Genomic DNA, 17,056 nt, shown 5'->3' on the forward strand with positions numbered 1-17,056 from the left:
TACTCTCAAAAGGGCAGTAGACAGACAAGGGCAAGATATTGTATTATTTGTTCAAAGTGGATATTCAAAATTAACCTGAAAAAGTCATTGTGTAGACTTAATATACTAAAGTTTAGACCCAAATAGAGAAACTAAGGTGTCAGTGAGGGTGCTAGTTTCTGGAAATGTACACATTATCTGTAGAGCACTGGTTCTTACCTAAGCCTTTCTGTCTGTCCTGCATACTGAGGAAACAGACGTCAACACTACTTCACTGTTCTCGAGAATCTCACTGCAGAGGCGTATTAGTATCTTCCAGATCTTGAACCAGTGCCTTCCTGCCCTGTGCTCACAATGCCCCACACATGCATCCCTTTAATTCCATTTGTAGTTCACTGACATAAAGAATCCTTGGAATTACAACCATATTTTTTATTTTGTTTTGTTTTGTTTAAGCTGTTTCCTAATTGTAATAAATTTTCAATATTTAAATGACAAAAAATGCTGTCCCACAAAGAATGACAGCAAAGAATAACTTAACAATTAATGACATCATTTTTATATGGAAAAATTATCCATCTTTCCTAAAATTCAAGTCACAAAAAAGAATCTCATCACATTATTCTTTTAAAACATTTAGAGGATAAAAATATCAATGACCTATTGCTGAGAAATACCAAATGCATCACATGAATTTTGTAAGGTAGCAGAGCCAGCATTGCCCAACAAATACATTTACTTTAACTCAGAAGCAAGCATCTACCAGAACAATTAGCAAACCTTTATGTCCCTACATATACATTAGACCTAATCTGTACAGCTGAGCTGTCTTCACTTCCAAACTGTTAAAAGTAGCTTCCTTCGTAAAAATTCTATTTACACCAGAAAGCAATCCATCAGTGTCCCACCGTACCTGTGCAAGCACAGCAAGGTGCACCGAGAACCTGTCCGTACTGGCCACACCTTTACTGTCTCAAGGAAAGGTGGAGAACATGTAGAGATTAAGATCCTAAGACTTAAAATCAACAGTACATATAAAAGCAAATTTAAATGCAATAAAAGCAAGTCTAAAAGGAAAATTATAATCCAAGACGCATGGGGAAAATATTTATGTGGAGCTTTTAATCCATATTAGAATTCAGTAATTGTAACTTTATAAATTTAACAGAAACCATCTTCTGAGACATACATTCTAATAATTATATCAACAGTATTGATATTCAATGGAGAGTTGGTTACTTGAATTCAGTAACATTTCATTTTTCTGACAGAAATCTAGTGGTTTTCCCCAATTACATATCTAAAACATTATCTTGTAAGAAAAGAAAAAGGAACAAAATTAAATAAAATGGAAGATAAAAATACTCTGAAGTAAAGCAAACTATAATCCTTGGCAGATCAATCAGGTAGAAGACTTCAGTGATAGTTGGAAGCACAGAGGAACGGACACACAAATCTTCAGCACAAAGCACATCTTTGAAAACATGAAAAGGACTTCAGAGGACAATGGATAGCTAAATATCCACGTTTGAAAAATATTGCTTAATCACTTTCTAAAACACAGCTGCAAGAACTGAAGAATTCCTTCAAACTATCAAGGTACTCTATTTATTGCATCTTTAGATTGCATTTTGAAACAATTAATGGTGTACCACAGCTTCACCAAAATATATATTTAAACTGTGTGGGGGGGATGGGGGATTTACTTATAAACAAATGGTAGAATGGATGGATGTGCTTTTCAAAGGAACTAAATTAAATAGAACCAGCTGCCACCTTTGTGCTCTGACATACTTGAGTTAGTGTGTATGTGAATACTAAATTCATTTATTTTGTCTACAATAAATGAAATAAAAACACCACCCTATACAATCCACTGTTAGCAGTAAGTACAACAGCAAAAAAATTATTGTACAATTTATACATACTAAAATATTTTCTTTCTTTCTCTAGAAATAACTCAGAGCAAAACCTAATCATCTTAGAACTTAATTTGGAAAACCTCAGATTACAATAGTTCTGAAAAACAAGTCAGGGTATGTATTGATGTCCAAACAAAGGTCCTTGGTCATAAGGCTGTGAGACTAGGAAGTGCAAGTGGTAGGATAAAGCATGCGCCAATTGTATGCCTGGGTCTTTGTATATGTATCAAACCTTTAAACAATACCAGCTAAGGAAATGTCACAAGCAGAGCAAGATAACTGGGAATTTTGCATCTCTTTTGCCATTTTTGCTACCCAACTTACACAATGCGCAAAGTGCTAATAAGCAACACTACAGAAACACATTTACATCAACACTGAAGACCTGGGGAAATGAAATCCAACAATTTTATTTTAATGAGCTGTGTTTTCTAAATTTGTTTTATTTTTTTCCTGTTTTCATACAATATTGAAAACAAAACGCGGCACATTCACATTTTCCCGAGGAACTGTAAAGATGATCTCTATAGGGATAACGTTGGAAAGCTCAATCAACTGATGTTGAAAACTCTCAGAGGGAGTAGAGGCTTGATCTGAGTGGTCTATAACATGTACTGCAATTTAACAGAAGAGATGGTCGTCTTAATAGTATGATTTAAAAGAACTTCCCAGTCCATGCGAAGAGTCCAAGAATAAATCAAATTTCTGAATGCATTTTATGCTACGTATGTGTATACTTTGCGATCCTCAGGTGTTCGTGCCAAATATTCTCTCTCAATAAGTCCTTCAATACGTTTCTTAATAACAACTGGACTTGGTAAGAATCGAGCCTTCAGTTGCTGAGTTACCTAAAAAGAAAAAGTAAAAAAGTCTTAACTAAAACACTTCACATAGACAAAAAAAATCCCTATCTTTTTACTAGAGCTGACATGCCATTTAAAGCAGAAAAATTTAGTGACTGTACACCTAATTAAAAGTTAGATGCACCAAGCATGGTGCCTAATACCTATAATCTTAGTACTTGGGGATGTGAGGTAAGAACTAGATAAGAAAAAGTACAAAAATTTTAAAGCTTTTACTTGAAAATTTAATGGATGTTTAAAAACATACTTCTTTGTGTCAAAATACGGATGCTAACGAGGATTAGTTAGATTTCAGTATTCTGAATACATACCAGAATATAGTTTAATCATATTGATGATATTATTAACTTCTGGGTTACCTTCCCAGTTCATAGAACATGGCAGGATAGCGTGTTTATAAGCAAAAGTCCTGGATCCAGACTGCCTGGGTTTAAATTCCTGATTCATCTCAGTCCAGCTCTGGGATCTCAGAGATGAGTTATCAGATAAAATCCTTTACAGCAATGGCACCCAATACTAAGAGCAACTTCTGGCATTCTTTGCTCTAGTTGCAGTCAGATCTTAAGTATGGTTCTACCAGTAAAACGTTCACTGTAGCAGCCAGTCTGTTAATCATAATATTTATCTACACACACACACACACACACACACACACACACACACACACACACACACACACAGACAGAGACAGATTTTTAACTGCAATGTAGGCTGTTTCATTTTATAAAAGAAATAAAGTTGGTATTAACAATTAGTGACAGAACCAGAGGGAATCTAAACCTTTGTCCTCAAAGCTCACGGTCATTTCAATAATCCACCCTGACCCCTCATTCATCCTATGAGCCAGATTTTTTTACTCTTGTTAATCAAGGCTATTTTCCAACATGCAATTATTGGAAATACTTTGCGATGTCAAATTTTAGCACTCAACTATGCCAACTACAATCTATCATCCTTCCACAATTACCATTCTAGAACCAAAAACCTTGCTCAACAACAACAAAAGTCTTGCTACCACCCACTTGAAACTGCCAATCCTTAACTCTATCTTACAGACTGTGAACAGACTTTACATTTACTCTCCTTCCTTGCAAGGTCTAAATTGTAATCAACTCTCAAAAGCATCTTCAACTGGATTTGAACACATTTCATAATCACCTAAGCAGAGCCTGTGAAAGGCCAGATTGCTGACTCTAGAATTTCTGATTAAGTCTGGGTGGTCCAGGAACCTCTCCTTCTAATAAGACTTGTGACATTAGCACAGCTGGTTCAGAAAGAACCCCTTTAAAAGCATCGTTCAAGGGTTGGTTTCTTCTTGGTGTCATTCATTAAGAATTCTTACTGCTCTCAAATACGGAACTGTAGGGCTCTTTCTTACTGCTTTTGTTGTTGTTATTTCCTATGGTACTCCTGAGCAATTTAATATAGACTCAGTTCTGACTGTATTTCCATACAAAGTGAGTTCCCAATTCAACGTCTGGCCTTCTCAATTTTTTACTGACATTTAGTGCCACAATCGACTGCCCATGCATATGCCAGCATATAATAAAGTCAACTGTCCAATTATTAATTAAGATATGGCCCACAGAAGCACATATTCTCTCTTACTCTGTAGTTAAGGGCTCAACTTCTGTCTACTCACTCAAGCCAGAAACCCAGGAGGCTAAACCCATCCTTCTCAATTGCCATCATAGGTTAATGTACTGTCAGCTCTACTTCTCAAGTCTTAACTATGTTAACCACTTCTAAGGTATTGATTCCCTAAGTTATGATAAGAAGCTCTTAAAAAAAAAAAAAAAGTAAGTACTAATATTCAGAAATACAAGTGTTTTGTTTATAAAGGTATTTATGTATAGTATTTTGCTCTTGGTGAGCAGTGCTGTGTGACAATGAGTTTGACCCAAGCTTCAAGTGTCCTTACCTCTGCTACTAAAACATTGTGCTGCATCTTCTTCCTAGACTTCATTATTCGCACTATAGCAGCTTCTATCTCATGTTTTCTGTCATCATCTACTTTCTGTCTTGTTTCTTTCCTTTCTGGGTCGGATTCACCTTGTTTGGCTGCAACTAAATAGAAATAAAACCATTTATCACAACAGTGATTAAAAATTTGCTCGTAATAAAATGTAAAATAATTTAGTATTATTTAGAGGGAAAAAAATCCATCTCAATTAGAGTATGCACACAATTAACACACAATAAGCAAACATGCTCACCTCAATTAAGAATTATGCTTTTGCATAATTACAAGTTAAGTTTCAGAGGGGAAAAATAAAGTCCTTTTTTAAAAACAAAACAAAACAGAACAAAAGAGTCTCATTATATGCCTCTGGTTGGCCTAGAACCCACTACTTAGACCAGTATGTCTTCAAACTCAAAAGTTTCACCTGCTCTGGCCTCCTAAATTCTGGGATTAAAATTGTGCTGGATACATGTCTGGATAACTAGAATAATTCCTATCCTAGAAGAATGAGGTAGTGGATATCTTCAGTGGTAACATTAGTAGTACACAATTTACAAACTGTCCGGGACTTTCAGACCTCAACTCTTTCTTTCCATCACGGATTCCAAGTTTTATTTCAACAAAAATATTTCAGATAGGCAAGTATCTGTTGTCTAATTCATAAGACACTGTAAGAGATAGCAGGTATTGTCAAGATCCTATCAGTTAAACAATAAAAAAAGCATCACTGAGATATCAGGAAGGGAAATACTGCTCTATAGGCCTTGCCGATATCTCCTTGGAATTTATTACCTAACAAAATTCTTTTCATGATTTCATCATTATATTCACAATTTATTCCAAACTTTAGTATAGTCTCACTTTGTCCCTTTATTGTGTTTCATGTAACCAGTAACAGACAAAGAACTAATGTACAACTATTCTGTAAGTGATGTAGCAAACAACAAAACCATTAGTTGTGCTATTTGGTCCTTTAAGGAGAAAGGCAACTTTTTGAATCAAAGCAGAAAGTCTCAAAGAAACATGGCTGATTATGCACAGACATAGACATGAGATACAAGATTCATAATTTATAAGATTATTCTGGTATGCAAAACCATTTAGCTACTTGTAGGTAAAGTTTCTTGGTTAAGAATACTGCTTTCAGGCTGAAGAAATGGCTCAGCCATTAAGAGCACTGACTGCTCTTCCAGAGGTCCTGAGTTCAATTCCTAGTAATGGCATGGCGGCTCACAACCATCTGTAATGGGATCCAATACCTTCCTTCTTCTGATGTGTCTGAAGAGAGACCGTGTACTCACATAAAATAAATAAATCTTAAAATAAAAGGGGGGGCACTCGATCAAAACATACTGCTTTCTGCTGGGAACACAGCTTAGTGTCCAAGTGTCAAGAAACACTTGGCTCAGCATGTGTAAGGCCCAGATTATAGCCCAAGTATCTTATATCTACCTGTCTGTATATCCATCCACCCACCTACCCATCCATCTATCCTAATGCCTCTTTCTCAGACACACACATCAACACCCACATAATAAAAAAATGCATTCAGTATTATCTAAGGAAAAAAAGTAAAAGCTAATAAAAAGAATTATTTCCCATCTATGTTCAATTAAAAAGAAAAAGGAAGGAAGGTAAGGTATGGGGTTTAGATTAAAATAAATAAAATTTAAGTAGTAACATGAAAACACTGAAAGAATCACAGTCCTGAAAGCTAAGATACAAAAGAAATCATAAAGACATTTGAGAATATAGAAATATAGATATTATTTTAGTTGAGTGTGATACTGTATTTGAATGATGTAGAAAAACATCTTACTTCAAAGAGATGTGCGTCTGAGGTGTGTCTGTCTGTACTAATATTAACTTTGAAACCAGGTAGTAGAATGCTTTAATTCTAAACAATGAAGGGGAAACAAACAAAATGGGAAGGCTTTCTGCCACTTACAAACAAAATAAAGAACCGTTTATGATTATACATACTGAATAATATTTTTACCATCAACATGATAGGCTTTATTAAAAACTGTTCACAACAGTATTATTAATGCTTTTAAGTTAAAGTTAATACTTGCTTTACAATTCCAAAACTTACCCTGTTTCTCTTCTTAGAACCAAGCATATTTTTGTTAGCAATGAAACTACTACTTTTAAAGAGGAAGAAATCCAGCAGATGCAAAACTTTCCTATATAAAATATACATAATTTTAAAGAGGAAAACTTAATTCCAGGTACCTGTTTGAATCTTGACTCTGTGTAGTTTGGATGTGAATTGATCATTAACTGTAAATATGTGGCCACTTTCTATCTCCTTGGACTTGGGTTCTTTTGTGAGGACCCGCTGTGTTGGTTTACCACAGGCGAGGGACTGGAGGGCTCTAACAAGTTCTCTCTCAGGGATATCTGTCTCTTGTTGAATTTCCTGAAAATTTCATTAGATTTAACATAATTAGATTTTCCCCACAGAGATTAAAAGTACATTAGTTAATCAGCAAATAAGTCAATCAAGCGGTAGCTAGAGGAAGGTTAATTCTATTAAGGAATTAATTTACAATAAAGAATCTCCTGAATATTATGTCTTGCTACTAAAATCTTATTATTTGGACAAACTATAAATTGTTAAAAGGCAAGGGCATTTCTGGTTCAAAAAGTACACAATTCTCTAAAAATGCCATCTGCAGGCACCACCGGGAACTTGACAGCATTCAGATAAAATACAACAGTCTCAGGACTATTCACTATTTCTAAGTTTACTTACAGCACAGCACACTATGTTCAAGCTCTCACTGAAACAAACTTCAGAACCTGGATCAGCTATACGTAATGCCTCTGGGATCAAAATAAGATTTGACTAGTGGAAGTTAACTTTAAAAACAAAATCTAAGACATCTGAGCTCTAATTGATAACTTTTGTATATATTATATTATGAATACAATGTTATACAGGAGAAATGAAATAAAAACACCTTGAGAAAGGTTTGTGAGTTTTAACTCACTGTTATCATGTCAATGGGATAATTAAAAGAGCTACACATATGATTTAGTTCACATATATATCTATGGAAATATGAAATTAAGTAAAAGTCAGAATTCTGTGGAATGCTATTTTACACATTTCCTTGTTTCAAATAATTGTATGCTTACTATTACCGCAGATATTAAAAATACTATATGAATTAATAGGAAGCTAAGTAGGTTTTAGTTTAGACTACAGATAATTAAATATAATATATTTTAGTTATACACAAAGAACTGTAAATGCTTTCAGGTAGCAACACTGTGTCAGATACAGATTTATTTCAAGAATTCTGTGTTTATTACAGAGTCTGAATTCTTCATGTAGGTTTCAATTGTAGAAATGTAGAATCCTTTTATTTATTAGTCAACAAATATGTAGGGAATTACTAAGATTATACATGCATTTCTCTATGAATAAGCTTAAATATGCACTACTACACATACTATGTGGTGTATGATTGTTAACAATTACAAATGAAAAAAATCTAGACCGGTCTCTCTGTAAAGCCCTGGCTGTCCTTGAATTCAAGAAATACACCTGCCTCTGCCTCTCTTGTATTGGGATTAAAGGTGTGTGCCATCACATCTGGCACCAGATGGAATGTTTAATGGCTTTCCACTTCAACTATATCTGACACTAAAGTCCAAATCAGCTTAGACTTGAGACTCATTAAAAACCTTTAAAAAGCATAATATAGAGTATTAATACAGGAATTACTACTCATGCTGCTTTGCAAGCTAAATGTTAGTTACTAAAACTATGATGTAAACTAGTATTCTATGTTCCTTGTAACTACTTTGTATTACAGTGAACTCTATTCAAAACACATTACTATGGATTAAATATGACACTACATCTTCCTTGTAACAATCCTTCCTTCATATCAATCTTGGTAATGTTTTAAAATAATTTTATTACATTTATTTATATACTGGGTCTGTGTGTTTGAATGCATTTGTCTCAATACACTTATAGAAGTTCGTTCTCAACTTCTACCATGTGGGTCCCAAGGATCAAGACCAGGTCAGCAGGCCTGGTGGGAAGCATATTTACCTGCTAACACTTTTTGCACACTATGTCATCTCACTTGCTCAGACGACTTGGGTGACCAACCAGTAAGGGAGGGACAATAATGTGAGTACCAACATCACAAAGATAACATAGTTTCTTCATGGAGCTCTAAGAGTGCTCACTCTAGGACAAATGAGGCACTATGATATGAAGGAGACTAAAAGGTCAAGGTGAAAGAAAGGCCTATATGGAAATAAACTATAAACTTCAGACTTTTACCACCACCACCACCAACAACCAATCTGCCCACCATGCAAAACTTGGAAGCACACCAATCGAGCCCAATCAAACAGGAGATTTTCTAAGTTCAATCTGACAACTAAATACAACCTGTCAAGAATCTTAAGCCAAAAGGATCTTGTGCCATAGCTATCCAAGTGAGGTCCTGCTAATAAGTACTCAACTTAGAAACCAAGAGATTGTTAGTGGATATTTTAAGCCACATCATTTTGGGATTTTGGTATGTGGCTGATACACCCCTTATTGAACTCTATATAGAAAACTCTGTATGACAGCTAAAATTGGCAATGTTAGAGCAATAATCTAATTTCTACCTATACTTCGCTCATTAGTATCAATGTATCCTAAGTTAGCTGAAAAAGGGAAGCTGCCTTAAACCATTAAAGCTAATACAGCTTTGGTAAATAAATTTGTAATCTTGCTTATCTCATCATACTTTTTAGTTCTTTATACATAGAGCTCTCAAAAATCAATCTTGCTATTGTCAGATACGAGACATTCTTCATAAAAACCTAAAAGTACCTATTGGATTCTAGGATAGCTAGTGCTGCATAAAAGACCCATCCTGTCTCAACTATGCCACTCAAGACAAGCAACCAAAAACCAAACGAACCCCTATTGGATCTGGTATATATATTCAGTTTGCAGAATACTTGCCTAGCATGCAGGATGACCTGGGTTTGACCCTCAGCACCACATAAAACTTGATGTGGTAACTGATGCCTGTAATCCCATCCTATTTCTAAAAAGTATAACTGAATTCCATCTCTGTAGAAAAGCTTTATGTATATTGTTTGGTTAAGACATACTCCATGCTTGCTTCATCAACAGTTAGGACTCCATGTAATTCCATATAATTTGTTAAATGAAAATTAGCATTATTCTTAGGTAGAATCTATTTGTTAAACATAAAGAAAAAAAAAGTCTTGACTTGGCCACTGAACTAAAATATCTAAATTTAAAAGCTTTATCGAATAAAAATTACATTTTCTTAATATGTTTGCCAGAGAACAAACAAGATGGTGAGTACCGAATAGTTTTATCTTCTTGCTCTTTATTTCACTCATTTTTTTCTTTTTGTGATAGCTAAAAAATTACTTTTGATAAATATGAAGGCAATTCTTTTAAATTTACTTAATTTATGTACATGAGTACACTGTCACTCTCTTCAGATACACCTGAAAAGGGTATCTGATCTCAGTACAGATGGTTGTGAGCCACCATGTGGTTGCGGGGAATTAAAACTCAAGACCTCTCTCTCTGGAAGAGCAGTGCTGTTAACCCCCGAGCCCATATGAAGGCAATTTTAAAGCCTTTCAAAAACACGTAAGACCTTGCTTACAAAAACTAAGATGATACTCATTTCAACACCAAGCGGCATTTACACACACAGGAAAAGACTAGTTCAAGTTAATGTATCCGGGCTTAGAAATGACTGGGCAGTAAAAATGTTTGCCACTAAATTTCACCCTTAATCCTCAGGGCCTGCATAGTAGGAGAGAAAAGTTGTTCTTTTTCACACACACACGTCCTAATATGTGTACACACACACACACAGACACACACACAAACATATCCATGTGCATAAAGAATAAATAAAAATGTAGTAATTTAAAAACCCCTTCTTGGAGGAGAGGTTTCACTAGTGGTGGGCTTTGAGTTTTCAAGTGGTTCCTGTCACCATGTCTTTTGTCTGCCATCATCGACTGAAACCGACTGAAACCATAAGTCCAATGAAATGTTTTCTTTTCTAAGTTGCCTTGGTCATGTTGTTTTGTTACAATTAAAAGGGATGTGACAAAACAACTGTATCTGCAGTATAGAGTGTGTTTGTGTGTGTGTGTACATATACACATATATATGAAGATCTACAAAACTGGCCAAAAATAGACTGAAAAGATATGCAGCATTTGGAGCTCTTGCTTTAGAGTACAGATTGGACAGTTTCTTAAAAAGTTAAACAGAGTTCCATGTGTTTATGTGCACATGTATAGGTCTCTATACATGTGAGTATCTATGTAAAAGTCAGAGGACAGCCCTGGTGGAGTCTGTCACAGACGTATGGCTCATGTTCCCACATCTTGTATTATGTGTGTGTGTGCAATGATACATGGTGGTGTTTAAGGTGATCAATCTGAGGCAATGTAGTGACTTTGCTGGCTGAGTTATCTCTCAAGTTTTATGTTTCTATTCTTAACAGAACAATCTGGTCTGGTCCAACCCAAAAAATTATATCAGCACGTGAAATAATGGAGAAAATGTAGCAAATCCACATAGTAAAATATTATTCAGCAGTAAAAAGAGCCAGCTACTGACACTACTCATTAGGGATAAATCTGAAGAAAAAACAAAATAAACCAAAAACCCCACACAAAAATTACTTAACTGTGAAACCTCAACACAAACAACACACATAATTACCTTTATATAAAATTCTTTAAAAGGCAAAACAACACAGAAATAAAACATTAGTCATTACCTAACTGGCACCAAGATTAGAGGGAATTAACTACAGATTAAAAAAAAAGGTAGTATTCTTGATAATGGACACACACACAGGCACCCTACTTTTAAAGCTTAGCAAACTCTCTCCTTATAAAATATGAAAGCTATACCTTAATAATGTCAGCATGACCCAGTAATGGATGAAGCTCACAAGTTCAATGGCTAAATTTTATGCAGTATTCAAATGGCATCTCTTAAGCTCAATCAAGACTCAAAAGGAACAAGTAAGAGAAAACAATAGCATTGGTCAAACATATTATTGCTATAACCCATACCTCAAATGTGTACTTCTCTCTATTATTAAAAAGCATTAATATGGTCATCTGGAAAGTGGAGACTTGCAGTATGTGCTTCCGTGTATTAGAACCAGTTACTTGTGCACCGCCAACACCAACCTCAGATCCATCTTCCTGTTGATTTTTAAAAAAACCATTATCTCCTATCAACTTTAGCCATATTTGCAGAAATAAATCCCATAAGCTTCTCTGCTCCCACAAAATTATAACTCATTTTCCAATATAAACATGCTTAAAACATACATGAGCATGCATGCATGCACATACCGTTTACTAAGGAACTATCCCCATTTCCCTACACAGTGAATACTTCAATGTAGCTAAGAAAGTGATTATATACTTAAATAGATAATAGTGCCAAATATTTTTCAACTAAATAAATTATAAAGTTCCTCATCTATGTTAACTGCCTATAAAAACAAGTTATATACATAGTTAACAACATTAAAAAATGCAACTCATAAAAAACAAGCCTGGGTTATAATCTAGATTAACAATTTTTACTAAGTCTTGACTGATTTTCAATTTTAAGGCAAATGACCTTGCCTTGATTTAAAGCAAGTAATAAGAATAAATTATTAGTCTATACCTCAAAACCTTAAATTTAACTTTACTAAAAAGAAACAAATTACTGGCACATTTTAAAAAATGATTCTATGAATATATGTGTGTCTTACAAGTATCAAGTGCCAATCTTCTGGTTTTTATTTACCAGAAATAAAAATTAAAGGGCAGAATTTTAAAAGGGGGCACATGGCTTTGCTTTGTATGCCTTCAAAGCAATTCAAATTATTCTATTTTCAGCAATGGGGTGTCTGGCTTAATCTTAGAAATATAACACATAATCATTTAAGAAGATATGTTCTGATATTTTCAAATGCAGTTAGCAAATGAAAAGATACGCAGGCATATTGTAAAGTGTCAATATTTACCTTTTTAACTGGACCATAAAAGGTGGCATTGAGATCTGCAGAACCCATGTGATGCTGGAGTGTGAGCTGTCGACCACTATGTTTGGCTAAGTAGAACCTATAGCAAAGCAAACCAAGTTTTAGAAAAATCATAGAATTTACTCTTCTGAAATTGTAAATTGTAAGATAACAAACCTTAGCAAACATATAGATAAGAGATATTAAAAGATGAAGGAAGCCCTCAGGAATGAAGTTCTGTTCCTGCTTTTTACCAGAAGAGAAAGCTGGGGGCATGGGATGAGGTCTGCTGTAAGACCACTGTAAGTTAACTAAACACCGACACAGGAAGTCATTTCCCCTATGTACTTTGACCAAGCCAACTTAAGATTTTCTCCACAGCCTATCCTAAGGCAGTGATCGATACTAGCATGTGCCAATGCTGAAAAGAGGGCACTGGCACTCTTCTGAAGTTTTATGCAATCTGTTTCTTACAGGCTAAGTTACTAATATAAATTCTTCAGAAGATGAGGTTTAAAGTGGAATATAATTTATCATCAGTTATGAATATAGGAATTCATATTTGGTTATTAATATTCAGAAAAAGAGTCTTATTTACCTTCTAAATATCTCAAAAGCATGTCTTGGTGCTGGTGGGATGTTGCACTTTGGTGTGGCTGACTGAGTAGGCCAATATCCCGTTGTGAGAACCCGGACTGTGAGATCAACACCACCTAAAGATACCTATACAAATAGAAAGAGATGAACAATAATGGACTAGAATAATTACATATACACAGGCTCTATTACAATTATCAAAGCAGATACCTTCATGACTAGAATCTTATAAAGAAAATGATCTTAATGATTGGATCTGTTTAATATTTTTCAAATGATTACAATTATTTGAAATGAATACATGATAATTCATTCATTCAACAAAACTGTATCTTTCATTCCTGCTTTTGACATTTTTACCACATTAGACAACTAACATTAGCTGTAGGTACAATGTCTTTTCAATAAACACCTGTATGATGGATGTCAACTTCAATAAAATACATACTAGCATCACTTTCACCATTAGGCTTTCAACCACAGGCATTATTAGATTTTTTTTTTAAAAAACAAAATCATGACTCTAAAAAGTAATCAAAGAACCACTAGGTTTCAACAGGCCCAAATTCTTGAAAGAGTTATGTTCAGCTTGAAGATCCACAACATTTTAACAAAATTCCAAGAATCAGGGAGCTCCATTTGTTTGGCTGACTCTGCGACTATACAACTGTTTCCAACACAGGAAAAAGCATAGTATTTAAAGTTTAAATTCTGGAGCATAAACAGTTACTTTTCAAGATTTTTTTTTAATTTATTAGTTTTAATCATGTTTATAAGTGTGTCTGTATGACTTTGTGTACAAAAGTGTGGTTGCCTTAGTGATACAGAGGTGTCAGAGCCCTTGGAGGTAGAGTTACAGGCAGTTGTGAGCTGTGTAACATGGGCTCAGTACCAATTAAATCTCTTAACCACCGAGTCACCTGTCAAGTTCCAACTACTCTAACTACTTGTAAAGAGTGGCCTTAAGGTATCTGGAACTACCCAAGATACTAATAAAACTGAAGGAACAGACTTTCAAAATATAAAAGCAAAGATCCAACATTTGAGATAAGAAATTAATGCAAGTCCTGTCAAAGGACAAAACAGCAGACTACAGAATAGGAAAATATCTTCACTGATCCCATATCCAACAGAGGGCTGATATAAAAATATATAAAGAACTTAAGAAACTAGACATCAACAAACCAAGTAACCTAATTTAAAAATGGGGTGCAAATATAAAGAGAATTCTCGACCGAGGAATCTCTAAATGGACAAGAAGCACTTAAAAAATGTTCAACATCCTTAGCCACCAGCAAAATGCAAATCAAAACAACTCTGAGAATGCATCTTACACCGGTCAGTATGGCTATGAACAAAATGTCAAGTGACAGCTCATATAGAGCAGGGGGAATACTCCTCTATTGCTGGTGAGGGTACAAACTTGTACAGTGACTTTAGAAATCAATTTGGTGTTTCTCAGAAAACTGGGCATAGTTCTAGCCCAAGACCCAGCTACACCACTTCTGAGTATATTCGCAAAAGATGCCCCACTATACCACAGGGATACTTGCTCAAATATATTCATTGCAGCTTTATTCATAATAGCCAGAAACTGGAAATAACCTAGATGTACCTCAACTAAACAATGGATAAAGAAAATGTGATACATTTACACAATGTAAATGGAATACTACTCAGCTATTAAAAACAAGGACTTCATGAAATTTACAGGCAAATGTGTGGAATTAGGAAGCGAGAAACAGGACAATGGAAACTCCCAGGAATCTATGAGGGTGATCCTAGCTAAGACTCTTAGAAATGGAGAATATAGCACTAGAACCAGCCATCTCCGGTGGCAACAGTCCAGACACAAAAACTTTTGGCCTACAATTTACATTCAGGGTTGAAGATGGAACAGAAATTGAAGGAGTGGCCAACCAATGACTGGTCCAGCATTTGAGACCCATGCTATAAGAAGGAGCCCAGTTCTGACACTGTTAATGTTCTGCAATCTTTGCAGACAGTTTAACATAACTGTCATCAGAGGGGCTTCATCCAGCAACTGTGGAGCTTGGGTAATCTTACGGAAGAGGGGAAGGAAGGATTGTAGGAGCCAGAGGGGTTAAGAACACCACAAGAAAACCTACAGAATCAACTAACCTGGGCCCACAGAGGCTCAACGAAGACATAGCTGAGGGACCCTACATGGGAGTGACTGACATAGGCCCTCTGCAAATGTTACAGTTGTGTAGCTTAGTCTTCCTGTGACTCCTAACAGCAGGAGCAGGGCCTGTCCTTGATTCTGTTGCCAGCCTTTGGGACCCTTTCGCTCTACTGAGGAGAAGATACACCTAGCCTAATTGCAATTTAATACGCCAAGGCTGATTGAGAGCCATGAGAGGGCTCCCCTTTTCTGAAGAGGAGTGGATGAGAGATGACTGGGAGGTGAAAGTGAGGTCATAAAATAAATAAAATTTAAAAAATAATGTAGACGCTTACCCCTGTTGCCTGTAGATGTTGCCTGAACTCATCCATAGTTGTGTTTGAGATGCTCATATCCCTAAACATTCCTTCCAGTTTCGATGTGAATTGACATCCACACTCAGTCTATGCAAAAAGATCACAAATATGTACAAATAGTGAACTTTCCCATGAGAAAGTATAGAAACAAAGTCTTTCATGATATTGCCGTCCCTAATTATTCTTCTAAAAGTCTTTCTAGTAGCTGCTCTAAGTCTGGCTATTAAACGTTATAATATTTAAGAATAACTTAAAGATTTTAGTTTAAAACACAATTTCTAGGCTCTTCCAGATCCCAATATACTCCAGGGAAAGTAGAGTATACTGAAGTGTCCTCCAGACACTTCACATAGGTTCACATAGGTTACTATGTGCACAGGTTACTATGGGCACAGATTAGGTTAGAAACTAGTCGTGTGACAGTGGTAGACAACTTTGATGTTGTGCACCTTTAACACACAGAAGAAAAGCCTGTGCCCTGCCCAAAATCACCACCACAATTTTTGGGTGAACACTAGTATCATAAATCAATGTAAGTTGGGAATATTGCACTCATCTTTAAAAAAGCTTACCTTTAATTTAGAAATCATATTTTTCTCAGAGTCATCAGAAACACTTTTATTTGTGAGCAGTCTTCTTGCCAAGTGTTGTTTATAATAACGTTCAAATACATCTTTTTCTTGCATAAACCTAAAAAGGACCATTGCTTTATCCAATATTGTTTCTACTTCTTGTTCTGTTAGCTGAAAAATTAACCAAAGACAGTTTAGTTTTAAAAACACAATAATTGGCTACAGGAATGAAGGTAATCTGGAACTGTGCCCTACTTCACACACTCCTACCCTCTCTACTGCTTTTAAAGAGTGGACTGCTACCTCTCAGATGGGACATACATCATTACAGGACCGGGCTAGTAAGGGATAATCAAGAACAGAAAAATGTATTGACAAGGGATAGAGTAAAACTTTCTGTAGAAACTTACAGAGCTTTAAGAATTTTTTTTTCAAAAAATTTCACTTAAAAACTACAAATTGGGAAACAAATGGGTAAGTTTTTGTTATATCCAAAGTGTAAAATCTTTATACCTCATCTCTTAAATAAAAGAAAGAAAATAGCATAGTAGGCTGTAGTATGCTTGTGATTTTAGAAATGAGAGAGATTAAACTAGGC

The 17,056-nt window shown here is 35.3% G+C and overlaps 1 protein-coding gene across 4 annotated transcripts in view; it reads right to left on the reverse strand.

Annotated features, from left to right (window-relative positions):
* Positions 1-390: 390 nt before the first annotated feature.
* Positions 391-17,056, reverse strand: part of Cul3 (cullin 3) — a 73,356-nt gene continuing 56,690 nt past the window's right edge. For 2 of the 4 annotated variants that reach the window (XM_021158420.2, XM_029470478.1), the window contains 8 exons: positions 16,459-16,629; positions 15,866-15,973; positions 13,386-13,510; positions 12,791-12,887; positions 11,838-11,972; positions 6,963-7,149; positions 4,686-4,831; positions 391-2,749 (listed from right to left, as the gene is read on the reverse strand). In XM_021158420.2, the coding sequence (XP_021014079.1) occupies positions 2,618-2,749; positions 4,686-4,831; positions 6,963-7,149; positions 11,838-11,972; positions 12,791-12,887; positions 13,386-13,510; positions 15,866-15,973; positions 16,459-16,629 (1,101 nt within the window). In that variant the 3' untranslated portion in view covers positions 391-2,617. The remainder of the gene's footprint in view (positions 2,750-4,685; positions 4,832-6,962; positions 7,150-11,837; positions 11,973-12,790; positions 12,888-13,385; positions 13,511-15,865; positions 15,974-16,458; positions 16,630-17,056) is intronic. The other 2 variants (XM_029470984.1, XM_029470778.1) reach the window with 1 other exon arrangement.

Source organism: Mus caroli, chromosome 1 (assembly GCF_900094665.2).
Source record: "Mus caroli chromosome 1, CAROLI_EIJ_v1.1, whole genome shotgun sequence".
In the NCBI taxonomy this organism is placed as follows: domain Eukaryota; kingdom Metazoa; phylum Chordata; class Mammalia; order Rodentia; family Muridae; genus Mus; species Mus caroli.